Raw genomic sequence first — 17,227 nt, 5'->3', positions numbered from 1 at the left:
CCTATATTTCCAAGAGAGGCCTAAAATATAAATATTTTATTTTTTAAGTTTTTTTTTATTTTTACAGACTGCATTTTGATTCATTGTACACAAATGGGGTATATATATTCGTTTCTATGGTTGTGCATGATGTAGCTTCATACCATTCATGTAATCATACATGTACATCAGGTAATGATGTCTGTCTCATTCCAACATTTTTCCTGCCCCCTCCCTCTTATTTCCTTCTACATAATCTAAAGTTTCTCCATTCTTCTTTCAACCCTAACACACACCCCCATTATATATCATCATCCACTTATCAGGGAAAACATTTGACCTTTGGTTTTTTGGGACTGGCTTATTTCACTTAGCATTTTAGTGTCTAATTCCATCCATTTATCTGCAAATGCCATAATTTTATTCTTCTTTATGGCTGAGTAATATTCCATTGTGTATATATACTACAGTTTCTTTATTCATCTGTTGATGGCATCTAGATTGGTTCCACAATGCAGCTATTGTGAACTGAGCTACTATAAACATTGATGTGGATGCATTACTATAATATGCAAATTTTAAATACTTTGGGTATAAACTGAGGAGTGGGATAACTGGGTCAAAAGGTGGTTCTATTCCAAGTTTTCTGAGGATTCTCTGCACTAAAGCAGAGTGGCTACACCAATTTGCAACTCTACCATTAATGTGTGCCTTTTTCCCCACATCCATGCCAACATCTATTATTGCTTGTGTTCTTGATAACAGTCATTCTAATTGCAGTAAGATGAAATCTTAGAGTTGTTTTAAGAAGGGTTTGTTTGATGTACATAGATACTCCATTTTGGGAGGCATATTTAAAATCGTTATATCTTGCTGATTTATGGTTCCCTGAAGCAGTATGAAATGTCCTTATTTATCCCTTCTGACTAACTTAGGTTTGAAGTCCACTGTGTCTGATATGAGGATGGAGACCCCTGCTTTTTTTCTGAGTCCATGTGTAGGGTATGTTTTTCCCCATCCTTTCACCGTTAGTCTATGGATGTCATTTTCTATGAGATGAATCTCTTGAAGGCAGCATATTGTTGGGTCTTTCTTTTTAATTCAATCTGCCAGTCTATGCCAGTTGATTGATGAATTTAGGTCATTAACATTCAGGGTTATTACTGAGGTATGATCTGTCTTCCTGATCATTTTGACTTATTTTTGGTTTTTAATTTGACTTGAACCCAGTCAGTAAATGTGCCAACGAACTGGACAGACACTTTATAGAAGAAGATAAAGTGATTAATAAATATATGAAAAAGTGTTCAACATCTCTAGTAATTAGAGAAATGCAAATTAAAACAACTCTTAAGATTTCATCTTACTCCAATTAGAATTAACTCTCTTAACTTTTCTGTTGTAGTTTCAGATATAATATTAATTTGTTATTAATTAATATTGATCCAAAGATTTTATGTAGAAATCTTGTGAAACAATATTCAAGTTAGAATCTAAGATTTGTTTCAGAATTAAAACATCTTACCTATATTTTATCAAGAGACCCACTTAGAAAAATTAAGTACACATAGGAATCTCTTGAAGTTCTACCAAGTTCTTGAAGTAAATAATGTTCTAAATTGTTTTCCATACCTAAGCTTAGACATATATATATAGTTATACAAATAAAATCATTTTGTTATTTAAAAAAAAAACCAGCATACTACAGTAACATAGCCACATCAATGTTTATAGTGACTCAATTCACAATAGCTAAATTGTGGAACCAACTTAGATGAATGCACAAAGAAACTGTGGTATACATACACAATGAAATATTATTCAGTCATAAAGAATAGTATTATGGCATTTGCACATAAATGGATGGAATTGGACACTATCATACTAAGTGAAATAAACCTAGCACAAAAAAACACAGGTCAAATGGTTTCTCTGATAAGTGGATGATGATACATAATGCAGGTGGGGGGTGGGAGGTAAGAGAAGAATGGAGGAACTTCAGATTACGTAGTGGAAAATGAGAGGGAGGAGGGGGCAAGGGTATGAAAGATGGTAGAATGCGACAGACATCATTACCCTATGCACATGTATGGTTACACAAATGGTATGAATCTACATCATGCACAACCATAGAAACAAAAAGTTGTACCCCATTTGTGCACAATGAATCAAAATTCAGTATGTAAAAATAAAAAAAAATAAATAAAATTTTTAAAGAAGAAAAATAAAAGACCTAGAATAGTCCAAGAAATTCTAAGCAAAAAAGAAATGCTGGAGGCATCCAGATTCCTGACTTCAAATTATAATACAGAGTTAGAATAACGAAAATTACATGGTACTGGCATAAAAAGAGACACATAGACCAAGCAACCAAACAGAAAACACAGAGACAAACTCACACAAATACAGTCATCTGATCCTTTATAAAGGTGCCAAAAACATGCTGAAGATAAAACAGCCTTTTAAACAAATGGTATTTGGCAAAACTGAATATCCATATGTAGAAGAAGAATACTAGATCTCTATGTTTCACCCTGCACAAAAGTCAACTCAAAATGGATCAAGTCCTGGAAATTAAACCAGAAACTCTACAACTACTAAAAGAATATGCAGGGTCAATACATATAGGCACCAACAACAGCTTCCTCTATGGGACTCCTAAAGCTCAGGAAAGAATATCAAGAATTAATAAGTAGGAGGGCATCAAATCAAAAAACTTCTGCAGAGCAAGGAAACAATTAAGAATGTGAAGAGAGAGCCTATAGAGTGTGAGAAAAATCTTTGCAATCTACCTTTCCAAACAGAAGATTAATATCCAGAATATACAGAGAACTCAAAAAACTTAACGCTGAAAAAACAAATAATTCAATCAGTAAATGGGCAAATGAACTAAAAGAAACTTTTTGAAAGAAGTAATACAAATGGCAAACAATATATTAAAAATATTCAACGTCTTTCACTCTGGAAGATGGCAGACTAGAGGGAGGCTGTGTTCCTTGTCCCTCTGTAACTCTGGTTTCAAGCAGAGGATATCTGTTTCTTGAGGTTCACCTCCCGATCAACCAACAACTGCCAGCAAACTTATCGCTGACCGCCAGTGGAGCACCAGCTGCCTGCTGTTGCCTGGAAGTTCACTGTTATAGTACCTGCAGGTTTGATTACACGTGGCTGTCGCCATTTTGAGACAACAGCCAGGCCCCGTAGGACCCCGGGGCCGGACTGACTGAGCCCCATCTCCAGGATCCCGACCGATCACTCCCTGCCTCTGGGGCCCTCACATCGACTGACTGTTCCCTGCCACCAGGACCCCCAGACCAACTGACTGCGCCCTATCACTGGGACCCCAGACCGACTGATTGCATCTGGCCTACAGGATCCCACAACCACACCAAACACACCCGACCTCCAGGACCCCTGCCTGACCAACCGCATCCCGCCTGCAGGACCTCCTACTGACCACGTCCACACCCTGAGCTGCAGCTCCCCATTTGCCAACACATTTCGAAGCCAGAGTAGCCATCTTGGATAAGCCTGGAAACCATAGCTCCAATCTTTAGGTGGGGCAAATCCCATCCTGAGACGCCTGCTGGAGGCTTGACGCTCATTGTCAGGTACCTCTCATGCATCAGGCTACTGAAGACTGGGAGGTTTCATTACTATATGACTGTTATACTGTAGATTTTCTTTTGTCTCCTTATTGAAAAATTTTAAGTTTTTATTTCTTTACTTTTCTTGCTCTCTTTTCCTTTTGTTTACCTCTTCCCTAAGAGTCTCTTTCTCCCTTTTTTGCATGCTAACATCCAATTTCTTTTGATTACACTCTCACCCTTTGGATTAACTAGAACTTCTATATATTCTTTTCTTATCCCATTAACAGCTACATTCTACATCCCTCTGCATCCTCTTTGTCTTCCATTAGAAACTGCAGACCTTATTGAAAATCTGTTTGTTTGACTGAAGATAATATTTGAACTCATTCTGTTTATTATGACAATATTGTTATTGTCCTCATAGGGGCTATTTGGTTTAGGATTGCATAGTGTTTGAATTGGGCACTGCTAATATTGATCTCCCCTTAAAGAAAAGGTTTTGGAAACCTATAGGGCCACTATAAGCATATAGGGGGAAATCTGCAATACCCCAGATCTGCACTGCTAGAGAGGAAGATACATGAACAACATGAAAAAACAAGAGAAGAAAATGATCCAAACAAATCCAATGACAGTATGGTAGAAGAAATGTCAGAAAAGGACTTCAGATTATACATGATTAAGATGATTCGTGAAGCAAAGCATGAGATAAGAGAGAAAATGCAGGCAATGAATGATAATACCAATAAGCTGAAAGAGCAACTGCAGGAAGCAAAAGATCATTTCAACAAAGAGATAGAGATTCTCAAAAAACAACCAAACGGAAATCCTTGAAATGAAGGAAACAATAAACCAAATAAAAAACTCAATGGAAAGCATCACCAAAAGACTAGACCACTTGGAAGACAGAACCTCAGACTATGAAGACAAAATATTGAATCTTGAAAATAAAGTGGCCCAAACAGAGAAGATGGTAAGAAATCATGAACAGAATCTCCAAGAACTATGGGACATCCTGAAAAGACCAAATTTAAGAATTATTGGGATTGAGGAGGGCACAAAGATACAAACCAAAGGAATGAACAACCTATTCAAAGAAATAATGTCAGAAAATTTCCCAAACCTGAAGAATGAAATGGAAAATTAATTACAAGAGGCTTACAGAACACTAAATGCACAAAATCACAACAGATTCACACCAAGGCACATTATAATGAAAATGCCTAACATTCAAAATAAAGATAGGATTTTGAAGGTCACAAGAGAAAAGCATCAGATTACATATAGGGGGAGACCAATACAGATAGTAGCAGACTTCTCAACCCAGACTCTGAAAGCTAGAAGGGCCTGGAACAGCATATTTCAAGCTCTGAAAGAACATGGTTGCCAACCAAGAATCCTTTACACAGCAAAACTAACCTTCAGATTTGAAGATGAAATAAAATCCTTCCATGATAAACAAAAGTTAAAAGAATTTACAAATAGAAAGCCTGCGCTACAGAATGTTCTCAACAAAATATTCCATGAGGAGGAAATGAAAAACAACAATGGAGGTCAGCAAAGGGAGGAACTACCTTAGAGAAAAACCACTCAAAGGAGAAACCAAGCCAAATAAAAACCAAAAATAAGCCCAAATGACTGGGAATACAAATAATATCTCAATAATAACCCTGAACATTAATGACCTAAACTCATCAATCAAAAGACATAGATTTGGCAGAATGGATTATAAAGAAAGACCCAACAATATGCTGCCTGCAAGAGACTCATCTCATTGAAAAAGACATCCACAGACTAAAGGTGAAAGGATGGGGAAAAACCTACCACATACATGGACTCAGTAAAAAAGCGGGGGTTTCCATCCTATATCAGATAAAGTGGATTTCAAGCCAAAGTTAGTCAGAAGGGATAAAGAAGGACATTTCATACTGCTTAAGGGAACCACAAAACAGGAAGACATAATGATAGTAAATATTTATGCCCCAAACAATGGTGCATCCCTGTACATCAAACAAATCCTTCCCAATTTCAGGAATCAAAGAGACAACACAATAATTCTGGGTGACTTTAACACACTGCTGTCACCACTAGATAGATCTTCCAAACAAAAACCAACCAAAGAAACCATAGAACTTGATAATACAATCAATAACCTAGACTTAAAAGACATGTATAGAATATTCCATCCATCAACGAGCGGATTCACTTTCTTCTCAGCAGCACAAGGAACCTTCTCGAAAATAGACCATATGTTATGCCACAAAGCAGCCCTTAGGAAATGCAAAAAAATTGAGATACTGCCTTGGGTTCTATCAGATCATAATGGACTGAGAGTAGAAATCAATGACAAAATAAAAAACAGAAATTACTCCAACATCTGGAGACTAAATAATATGCTATTGAATGAAACATGGATAAGAGAAAACATCAGGGAGGAGATAAAAAAATTCTTAGAGGTCAATGAGAATGACGATACAACATATCAAAATCTCTGGGACACTATGAAAGCTGTACTAAGAGGAAAATTCATTGCATGGAGCGCATTCCAGAAAAGAATGAAAAGTCAACAACGAAATGACCTAGCATTACAACTCAAAGCCCTAGAAAAAGAGGAACAGAATAACAACAAAAGTAGTAGAAGACAGGAAATAATTCAGAGCTGAAATCAATGAAATTGAAACAAAAGAAACAATTCAAAAAATTGACAAAATGTTGGTTCTTTGAGAAAGTAAACAAAATAGACAAACCCTTAGCCACACTAACAAAGAGAAGGAGAGAGAAAACTCAAATTACTAAAATTCATGATGAAAAAGGAAATATCACGACAAACACCACTGAGATACATAACATAATGAGAAACTACTTTGGAAATCTGTATTCCAACAAAATAGAAACTACCAAAGACATTGACAAATTTCTAGAGACATACGCTCCTCCCAAACTGAACCAGGAGGACATACACAATTTAACAGATCAATATCAAGCAATGAAATAGAAGAAGCCATTAAAAACCTACCATCCAAGAAAAGCCTGGGACCAGACGGATTCTCAGCCGAGTTCTACAAGACCTTCAAAGAACTCATTCCAATACTTCTCAAAGTATTCCAGGAAATAGAAAAGGAGGGTACACTACCAAACTCATTCTATGAAGCTAATATCACCCTCATACCCAAACCAGGAAAAGACACATCAAGGAAAAAAAATTTTAGACCAATATCCTTGATGAATATAGATGCAAAGATCCTTAACAAAATATTGGCAAACCGTATCCAAAAACATATTAAGAAAATCATGCACCACGATCCAGTGGGGTTCATCCCTGGAATGGAAGGATGGCTTAATATCCGTAAATCAATAAACATAATCTATCATGTCAATAGACTTAAGGATAAGAATCATATGGTTATTTCAATTGATGCAGAAAAAGCATTCGACAAAATACAACACCCCTTCATGCTCAAAACACTAGAAAAAATAGGGATGGTAGGAAAATACCTGAACATTGTAAAGGCTATTTATGCTAAGCCCATGGCCAACATCATTCTTAATGGAGAAAACCTGAAACCATTCCCTTTAAAAATGGGAACAAGACAGGGATGTCCTCTTTCACCACTTCTATTCGACATTGTCCTCAAAACTCTAGCCAGAGCAATTAGGCAGACTAAAGAAATGAAAGGGATACGAATAGGAAAAGAGGAACTTAAGCTGTCACTATTTGCTGATTACATGATTCTATATTTAGAGGATCCAAAAAACTCCTCCAGAAAACTTCTAGGGTTCGATCCCCAGCATCCCCCCCAAAAAAAACAACAAAACAAAACAAAACAAAACAACAACAACAAAAAACTTCTAGACCTCATCAATGAATTCAGCAAAATAGCAGGCTATAAAATCAACACGCATAAATCTAAAGCATTTTTATACGCAAGCGATGAAACATCTGAAAGGGAAATGAGGAAAACAACTCCATGTGCAATAGCCTCAAAAAAAAAAATAAAATACTTGGGAATCAATCTAACCAAAGAGGTAAAAGATCTCTACAATGAAAACTATAAAACATTGAAGGAAGAAATTGAGGAAGACCTTAGAAGATGAAAAGATCTCCCATGTTCTTGGATAGGCAGAATTAATATTGTCAAAATGGCCATACTACCAAAAGTGCTATACAGATTCAATGCAATTCCAATTAAAATCCCAGTGATGTACCTTACAGAAATAGAGCAAGCAATCATGAAATTCATCTGGAAGAATAAGAAACCCAGAATAACTAAAGCAATCCTTAGCAGAAAGAATGAAATGGGGGGTATCGCAATACCAGAACTTCAACTATACTACAAAGCAGTAGTAACAAAAATGGCATGGTATTGGCACCAAAATAGACAGGTAGATCAATGGTACAGAATAGAGGACATGGACACAAACCCAAATAAATACAATTTTCTCATACTAGACAAAGGTGCCAAAAATATGCAATAGAGAAAAGATAGCCTCTTCAACAAATGGTGCTGGGAAAATTGGAAATCCATATGCAACAGAATGAAACTAAACCCATATCTCTCACCCTGCACAAAAATCAACTCACAATGGATCAAGGACCTTGAGATCACACCAGAGACCCTGCATCTTATAGAAGAAAAAGTAGGTCCAAATCTTCACCTTGTTGGCTTAGGATCAGACTTCCTTAACAGGACTCCCATAGTACAAGAAATAAAAGCAAGAATCAATAACTGGGATAGATTCAAACTAAATAGCTTTCTCTCAGCAAAGGAAACTGTCAGCAATGCAAAGAAAGAGCCTACAGAGTGGGAGAAAATCTTTGCCACTCATACTTCAGATAGAGCACTAATTTCCAGAATCTATAAAGAACTCAAAAAACTCAACACCAAGAATACAAATAACCCAATCGACAAATGGGCTAAGGAAATGAACACACACTTCACAGAAGAAGATCTACAAGCAATCAACAAACATATGAAAAAAATGTTCACCATCTTTAGTAATAAGAGAAATGCAAATCAAAACTACACTAAGATTCCATCTCACCCCAATTAGAATGGTGATTATCAAGAATAGAAGCAACAACAGGTGTTGGAGAGGATGTGGGGAAACAGGTACACTCATACATTGCTGGTGGGGCTGCAAATTAGTGCAGCCACTCTGGAAAGCAGTGTGGAGATTCCTTAGAAAACTTGGAATGGAACTACCATTTGATCCAGCTATCCCACTCCTCGGCCTATACCCAAAGGAGTTAAAATCAGCATACTACAGAGATACAGCCACATCAATGTTCATAGCTGCTCAATTCACAAAAGCCAGACTGTGGAACCAACCTAGATGTCCTTCAATTGATGAATGGATAAAGAAACTGTGATATATATATATATACACAATGGAATATTACTCAGCTATAAAGAATAATAAAATTATGGCATTTGCAGGCAAATGGTGAAACTGGAGAATATCATGCTAAGTGAGATAAGCCAATCTCAAAAAACCAAAGGATGAATGATCTCATTGATAAGCGGATGATGACACATAATGGGAGGCAGGAGGGGGGCAAGAATGGAGGAAGGAAGGACTGTATAGAGGGAAAAGAGGGGTGGGAAGGGTTGGGGGAATGAAAAGATAACAGAATGAATCAAACATCATTACCCTATGTAAATGTATGATTATGGAAATGGTATGCTGTTACTCCATGTACAAACAGAAACAACATGTATCCCATTTGTTTACAATAAAAATAAATTTTAAAAAATATTCAACATCTTTAGCAATAAGGAAAATGCAAATCCAAACTACACTGAGATTTTATCTTACCCAAGTTAGAATGGCAGCCATCATAAATACAAATAATAATAAATGCTAAAAAGGATGTGAGGGGAAAGGAGCACTTTTATATAGTTGATAGAATTGTAAATTAGTATCTCTATGGAAAACAATAAATAGGTTCCTCAAAAGACTAGGAATGGAAACACCATATAACCCAGCTATAAAAGAATTAATAAATGGGATGGCATCTCTTCTCAGTATTTATTCTAAAAAATTAAAAATCAGCAAAATACATATATGTGTGTGTGTGTGTGTGTGTGTGTGTGTGTGTGTGTGTGTGTATACACACACACACACAAATTATGGAAGCAGCCTGGTGTCCATCAATAGATGAATAAAGAAAATGTGGTATATATGCTCCATAGAGTCAGCCATAAAGAAGAAAGAAACTATGTCAATTGCAAGAAAATGGATAGAACTTGAGAGCATTATATTAAGCAAAATAAGCCAGACTCAGTAAGTCAAGGGTCATATGTTTTCTTTCATATGTGGAAGCTAGAGAGAAAAAAAAAGGGGGAAAGGGAGGGGGAGCTCATAAAAATAGAGGAGAGACCAGTAGAGTAGAGGAAGGGAACCAGGGGAAGGGAGGAGGGGAGAGAAAAGGGAAGTACAACTGAATGAAAAGACCCAATTATATTGTTATATTATGTGCATGTATGAGAATGTAACAACAAATCCAACTACTATGTTTAATCATGAAGCATCAATAAAATACAAAACAAGGCCAAATGAGGGAAACATGTAACACCAAAACATTTTACATTGCATTACTTTCTCACCTCCATAGTCCCACTGACTATTTGGTTCCCAGTTATATAGTACTCTGCAGAAAATTCACGAGTCCTAAGGTAGAATGCCACAATTGTTGAAAAGATTCGGACCATAGTTTCATCACTAAAAGAATTAATACTGCAGACGTTGAAATGTCGAAGAAAACGGGGAGTGACTGGATTTCTTCCACCACCTGGAGGACCCATGGCAGCAATCAGCTCTATATCAACCAGTGTGATTTTACTTGTGTCCTTAAGATCATACCTTGCAAACACATAAAATATTTAAACAATCTGTTATAAAGAAAATAAGATGGAATTAAATATAGATTTCACTAAAATTTAATCTGATTTTAGCTTCTATAAAAGGAATAACTTTGCATAATGCTTTAAGCAGGAGATAAATTTTAATTTGAAGTAGAATTCTATTTCTGCCTTCAATGACACCAATTACATTGTCCAGATTCTGTGTCTAGAATGCCCTTCATTCTCCCCTTCCCTTTCTTTCTTCCTACTTTTCAATCCAACTTGACTCTCCATTTTTTCCTTTTCCTCCTCGAAATCCAAAAGCATGGATGAATGCTCCTACAAACTACTTGTAGATAGTTTTAGGTAGGATGGCTTTATGTCCCACTTTACCTAGGACAAATCTGGTTTATGCTTGTTGTTCTACAGTGAACATTAATAACATCCTCCTTTAATTCTCAGAAATGTTTCAGTTTGAACCATGAATTATACAGTTGCCCTAGTTATGGTGATGTCCTGATTTTCTTTTTCTCATATCAAACCTTATCTTCAGAGTGCATGAGGTTGTCTTAATATTACCTATATGTACTTTGTTATGTAGAAAGATACCTATTATGGAATGATTAAACTTCACAGAAATTTGAAGCAAAAAGGTATGATATAATTCAGTCAGGCACTGTGGTGCACACCTGTGTCCCAGCAACTCAAAAGCCTGAGGCAGAAAGATCACAAGTTTGAGACCAGCCTCAGCAACTTAGCAAGATCCTATCTCAAAATTTAAAATTAAAAAAAAAAAAAGAACTGGGGATGTAGTTAAGTAGTAAAGTACTCCTAGATTCAATTCCCAATACCAATAAGTATATAAATAAATAACATGATTTGAGTGACTATTTTTAGTAACCATTAAATTCTTCAATACTAAAACTTTTTCATCAAAGCGTGACAGGCAGGAGCATAGTCACAAAGGTTTAGCGAAGATAGCCTTTTCAACAAATGGTACTAGAATAACAGGACATCCAAATGCAAAAATTAATCTAGATACAGACTTTATACACTTCACAAAAATTAACTCAAAATACATTACAGAGCTAAGTATTCAATGCAAAACTATAAAACTCCTAAGAGATAACATAGGAGAAAACCTAAATGACTTTGGGTATGATGATATGATGACTTTCTATGATGCAATACAAAAGGCATGATCTATGAAAGAAATAAATCAAGAAACTGGGCTTCATTAAAATTAAAGTTTCTGCTCTGGGAAATAATGTCAAGAGAATGAGAAAGCAAGCCACAGAATGGACAGAAACATTTGTAAGATTTATATGATAAAGGGCTATCATCCAAAAATACACAGGATTCTCATAATTCAACACTAAGAAAGCAAACAATCTATTTAAAAAAATAGTCCAAAGATCACAATAGACATCTTACCAATGATGTAGAGTTGGCAATAAACATGTAAAAAGATGCACCACAGTATGTTATCAAATAAATGCAAATTAAAATAATGAGATACTACTACACACGTAATAAGAATGAGCAAAATCTGGAACACTCACACCACCACATGCTAGAAATGATGTGAAGTAATACTAACTTTCACTCATTTCTGATGAGAATAAAAAATGATATTTTGGAAAATAGGTGGTTTCTTAACAATATTAAACTTATTCTTACCATATGACACATTAATTGTGCCCATGTATTTGCCCAGAAGAGTTTACAATTTAGGACACACAATACCTGCACACAGATGTTCACAGAAGCTTTATTCATAACTGACAAAACTTAGAAGCAATCAAGATGTCCTTCAGCTGGTGAATAAAATAATAAGCTGTGGTACATCTAGACAATGGCATATCATTCAGTGCTAGAAAGAAATGAGCTCTCAAGTCAAATGAAGACATAGAGGAAACTTAAATAAACATTACTAAATGAAAGATGGCAATCTGGGAAGATTACATACTATATAATTCCAACTATATGACTGCTATAGTTTGGATCTGAATATCCCACACAGGCCCATGTGTTAAAGTCTTGGTCATCATCTTGGCACCATTGGGAGGTGGTGGAAACTTTTAAGAGGTGAGGTATAGTGGGAGGTTTTCAGGTCCCTGGGTGCATGCCCTTAAAGAGGATGATGGGACCCTGTTCTTTCCCTCTCTTTTGCTTCCTAGCCATAAGTTGAGTGGTTTTGCTCCTTATATACTCCCTGCCATGATGCATTGTTTCTCTGCAAGTAACAGGGCCAACTGACATGGACTGAAACCTCTAAAACTATAAGAAAAAAATTATTTTCCTTTAGAAGTTAATTATTTCATGTATTGTTAAAACAACAAAAAGCTGACTAAGTGACATTTTGGAAAAGGGAAACTACAGAGATAGTAAAAAGATCAGTGGTTGCCAGGTAGGAAGTGGTTAAAAAAAAAAAAAAAAGCACAGAGGACTTTTAAGGCAGTGAAAATAATCTGTATGATATTATAATGATATATGAAATTATATAATCTCCCAACTCTTGAATGTTGAACATGAAGAGCAAATCCTAATTTAAACTTTGGGTGATTATGATTTGTCAATGTAAACTCATTAAATGAAACAAATGTACCACTCTAGTGGAAAATGTTGATAATGGGGGAGGCTATGCAAATGTGGGAGCAGAAGATATATGGGCAATCTCTATATCTTCTTCTTATCTCATTATAAGCCTAAAATTCCTCTAAAAATAGTCTGTAAAAAAGATATAGAGCTGGGTATGGTGGCACACACCTATAGTCCCAGTTACTTGGAAGAGTTAGGTAAGAAGATCACTCCAGCACCTGAGTTCCAGGCCAGTCTTGACAACACAGAGAAACCACATAACAAATGAAATGAAAACAAATAAAAGATATAGAAAATTCTTCCAAAACTTCTGTAGAGGAAAATCTCAGCAATGATCTTTTTCCTTTATATTTTATAACTAAAATATAAAATGAGAAATGACTTCAGCATAGCTTACTTATTAAGGTGGCAGTTAAATATTTACCAATTTCCACAGTCAAAAAACTGTCGTAATAATTCAATAGGAGGTTGAGCTCCATATTTTTCCAATGCAGGCATATTCATATCATCTATAAAAATTATACATTTCTTTCCCATAGGTGGTCCAAAAACTCCTTTGCGTCTCTTATCCAATCTAGCCATAATAATATTCTAAATTTTTAAAAGAAAGAGTGATATATTAACCTATAATCATATTGCATATTTGTTATTATTTTTATTGCTTATGTTAAATCAGTATCAAGATAGGATTATGCTGCCAGTATCCATGGGAATTTTATTGTTAGTAGTTACCATTTGTTTAACTTATCAAGGACTAACAACATAAAAATACTTATTTAACACAAGGAAAAAAAGGAGTTTAACAGTTTTTGTAAAGAAATAGTGTCATCTCTCATTATGTATGTTTATTCTTATTTATTCAAATTTAGGATGAAACTAAACTTCATAGTATCATTCAAAGAATATTTATTGACCAAAGAAATTAAAGGGATACGAATAGGAAAAGAAGAACTCAAACTATCCCTGTTCGCTGATGACATGATTATATATTTAGAGGAACCTGGAAATTCCACCAGAAAACTTTTAGAACTCATAAGTGAATTCAGTAAAGTAGCAGGTTACAAGATCAACGCTCATAAATCCAATGCATTTTTATACATAAGTGATGAATCTTCAGAAAGAGAAATTAGGAAAACTACCCCATTCACAATAGCATCGAAGAAAATAAAATACTTGGGAATCAATCTCACAAAAGAGGTGAAAGACCTCTACAATGAGAACTACAGAACACTAAAGAAAGAAATTCAAGAAAACCTTAGAAGATGGAAAGACCTCCCATGTTCCTGGATAGGCAGAATTAATATCGTCAAAATGGCTATACTACCTAAAGTTCTATACAGATTCAATGCAATTCCAATTAAAATCCCAATGACGTACCTCGCAGAAATAGAGCAAGCAATTATGAAATTCATCTGGAAGAATAAAAAACCTAGAATAGCTAAAGCAATCCTCAGTAGCAAGAGCGAAGCAGGGGGTATTGCAATACCAGATCTTCAACTCTACTACAAAGCAATAGTAACAAAAACGGCATGGTATTGGTACCAAAATAGACAGGTAGATCAATGGTACAGAATAGAGGACATGGACACAAACCCAAATAAATACAATTTTCTCATACTAGACAAAGGTTCCAACAATATGCAATGGAGGAAAGATAGCCTCTTCAACAAATGGTGCTGGGAAAACTGGAAAACCATATGCAATAGAATGAAATTAAACCCCTATCTCTCACCCTACACAAAACTCAACTCAAAATGGATCAAGGACCTCGGAATCAGACCAGAGACCCTGCATCTTATAGAAGAAAAAGTAGGTCCAAATCTTCAACTTGTTGGCTCAGGATCAGATTTCCTTAACAGGACTCCCATAGCACAAGAAATAAAAGCAAGAATAAACAACTGGGATAGATTCAAACTAAAAAGCTTTCTGTCAGCAAAGGAAACTATCAGAAATGTGAAGAGAGAGCCTACAGAGTGGGAGAATATCTTTGCCAACCATACCTCAGATAGAGCGCTAATTTCCAGAATCTATAAAGAACTCAAAAAACTCTACACGAAGAATACAAATAATCCAATCAACAAATGGGCTAAGGAAATGAACAGACACTTCACAGAAGAAGATGTACAAGTAATCACCAGATATATGAAAAAATGTTCAACATCCCTAGTAATAAGGGAAATGCAAATCAAAACTACCCTAAGATTTCATCTCACCCCAATTAGAATGGCGATTATCAAGAATACAAGCAACAATAGGTGTTGGCGAGGATGTGGTGAAAAAGGAACACTCATACATTGCTGGTGGGGTTGCAAATTAGTGCAACCACTCTGGAAAGCAGTGTGGAGATTCCTCAGAAAGCTTGGAATGGAAACACCATTTGACCCAGCTATCCCACTCCTTGGCCTATACCCAAAGGACTTAAAAGCAGCATACTACAGAGATACAGCCACATCAATGTTCATTGCTGCTCAATTCACCATAGCCAGATTGTGGAACCAACCTAGATGTCCTTCGGTTGATGAATGGATAAAGAAACTGTGGCATATTTATACAATGGAATATTACTCCGCAATGAAGAATGATAAAATTATGGCATTTGTAGGCAAATGGTCGAAATTGGAGAATATCATGCTAAGTGAGATAAGCCAATCTCAAAAAACTAAAGGACGAATGATCTCGCTGATAAGCGGATGAGGACATATAATGGGGGGTGGGACGGGCTAGCATTAGGTTTAGGGTTAGGTTTAGAGTTAGGCTAAGGAGAGCAGTAAGAATGAAGGAAAGAAGGACTGTGTAGAGGGAAAAGAGGGGTGGGAGGGGTGGGAGGGGTGGGAGGGGTGGGGGGGAGGGGAAAAATATAATAAACATCATTACCCTATGTAAACGTAAAAAAAAAAAAAAAAAAAAAAAAAAAAAAAAAAAGAATATTTATTGAAACCCTTCTTCACATTCAGAATTATTACACAGATACTCATATATTATGCTTAGGTTGTACATGCATATATTTCTATACTATGTTCCTCATTTTATACTCCAATTAACTTAATATTTAAAAGGATTTATCTTTTTGCTACCTTCATAAACTTTTTATAGTTGATATGAATGTGAATGTTTTGATAATTTCAGAACACTTGTTCATTGTAAATATGAATACTGAGTTTATTATTTTAATTCAAATAAAGCTCCTTAGTAAAGCAACTGTACATTTTTAAGATTTTTGAAGCTAAGGAAATGTTATGAGCTTAAAACAACAGAAATGAGGTCAGGGAAGAATGGATAGGCATAGATTTAGGAATGGATGCTAAAAGTGTCAGTTGAAAAGGTTTCATGAAGTAGGTTCATCTTGTCATATTTAGGGGCCAAGGGTGGAATACACAACTACATACTTTTGTTACACAAGGTCACATGATAGTCCATGTTGCAAAAGATCCAGTGAGCAGCATATACTCCTAAGACCACCCAGGGGAGTCTAGAAAGAACTGAAAGTTCTTTTATTGCTACCAACTACCGTCTGGTGTGTTTGCAGGTTTCTCTTTCTCTTATATTCCCTTCTCCAGTTAAGAAACCAATTTTTACTTCTTCTCAGGCAAAAAAAAAAAGTGACAAAACTAAATAACACATTATTAATGCAAACTTTAAAAATTTTACAGATTTATCCAGTTGCTCATTTTGTATGCAATTTAAAACATTTCATAATTTTCATAAAATTTCATAATTATAGACTCAAGTTTCTGGTTTTAAACTAACCTGCACTTGATTGGCACTGGTCCGTGCTGAGAAATTAACATAAAAAGGAAAGTACCGGTCCTTTTCCAAGTGATTCATTAACTTATCTTTCACATACACTGATTTTCCAGTGCCTGTTGGACCCACAAAAAGCAGTGGCCTTTATGAAGACAAAGAATATGTCATTCGAAATGGAATAAAGCTGGGATACATTTTCGCTGAAAGAATCTGGAGTTAGTTGAAAACTTAAATCATAAATCATTCTTCATCTAAAAATTCACACTTCTATCTATAATGGTGATTTTATTAAAGACTACTAAAATTAATGACTGGCAAACATTTTTGTATAATGCTGCAGAGAGTTTAATAGTAATAAATTATTCTTTGAACACATTAACATTAGTATAAACAAAAACACCCATAAATGCAGGCATGGTGGTGCATGTCTGTAATCCCAATTACAATTGAAAGGCTGCAATTGAAAGG

The 17,227-nt window shown here is 35.5% G+C and overlaps 1 protein-coding gene across 1 annotated transcript in view; it reads right to left on the bottom strand.

Moving 5' to 3' along the window:
• The window catches only part of Dnah12 (dynein axonemal heavy chain 12), a 273,790-nt gene that overhangs the window by 94,357 nt on the left and 162,206 nt on the right, over positions 1-17,227 (bottom strand). The window contains exons 38-40 of the mRNA XM_047531915.1: positions 16,763-16,901; positions 13,440-13,606; positions 10,178-10,433 (exon numbers count right to left, since the gene is read on the bottom strand). Coding sequence (XP_047387871.1) covers positions 10,178-10,433; positions 13,440-13,606; positions 16,763-16,901 — 562 coding nt within the window. The remainder of the gene's footprint in view (positions 1-10,177; positions 10,434-13,439; positions 13,607-16,762; positions 16,902-17,227) is intronic.

The sequence above is a fragment of the Sciurus carolinensis genome, chromosome 17 (assembly GCF_902686445.1).
Source record: "Sciurus carolinensis chromosome 17, mSciCar1.2, whole genome shotgun sequence".
Classification (NCBI taxonomy): domain Eukaryota; kingdom Metazoa; phylum Chordata; class Mammalia; order Rodentia; family Sciuridae; genus Sciurus; species Sciurus carolinensis.
Note: the sequence above shows the minus strand (reverse complement) of the source record. Positions and strands in the feature narration are given on the sequence as shown.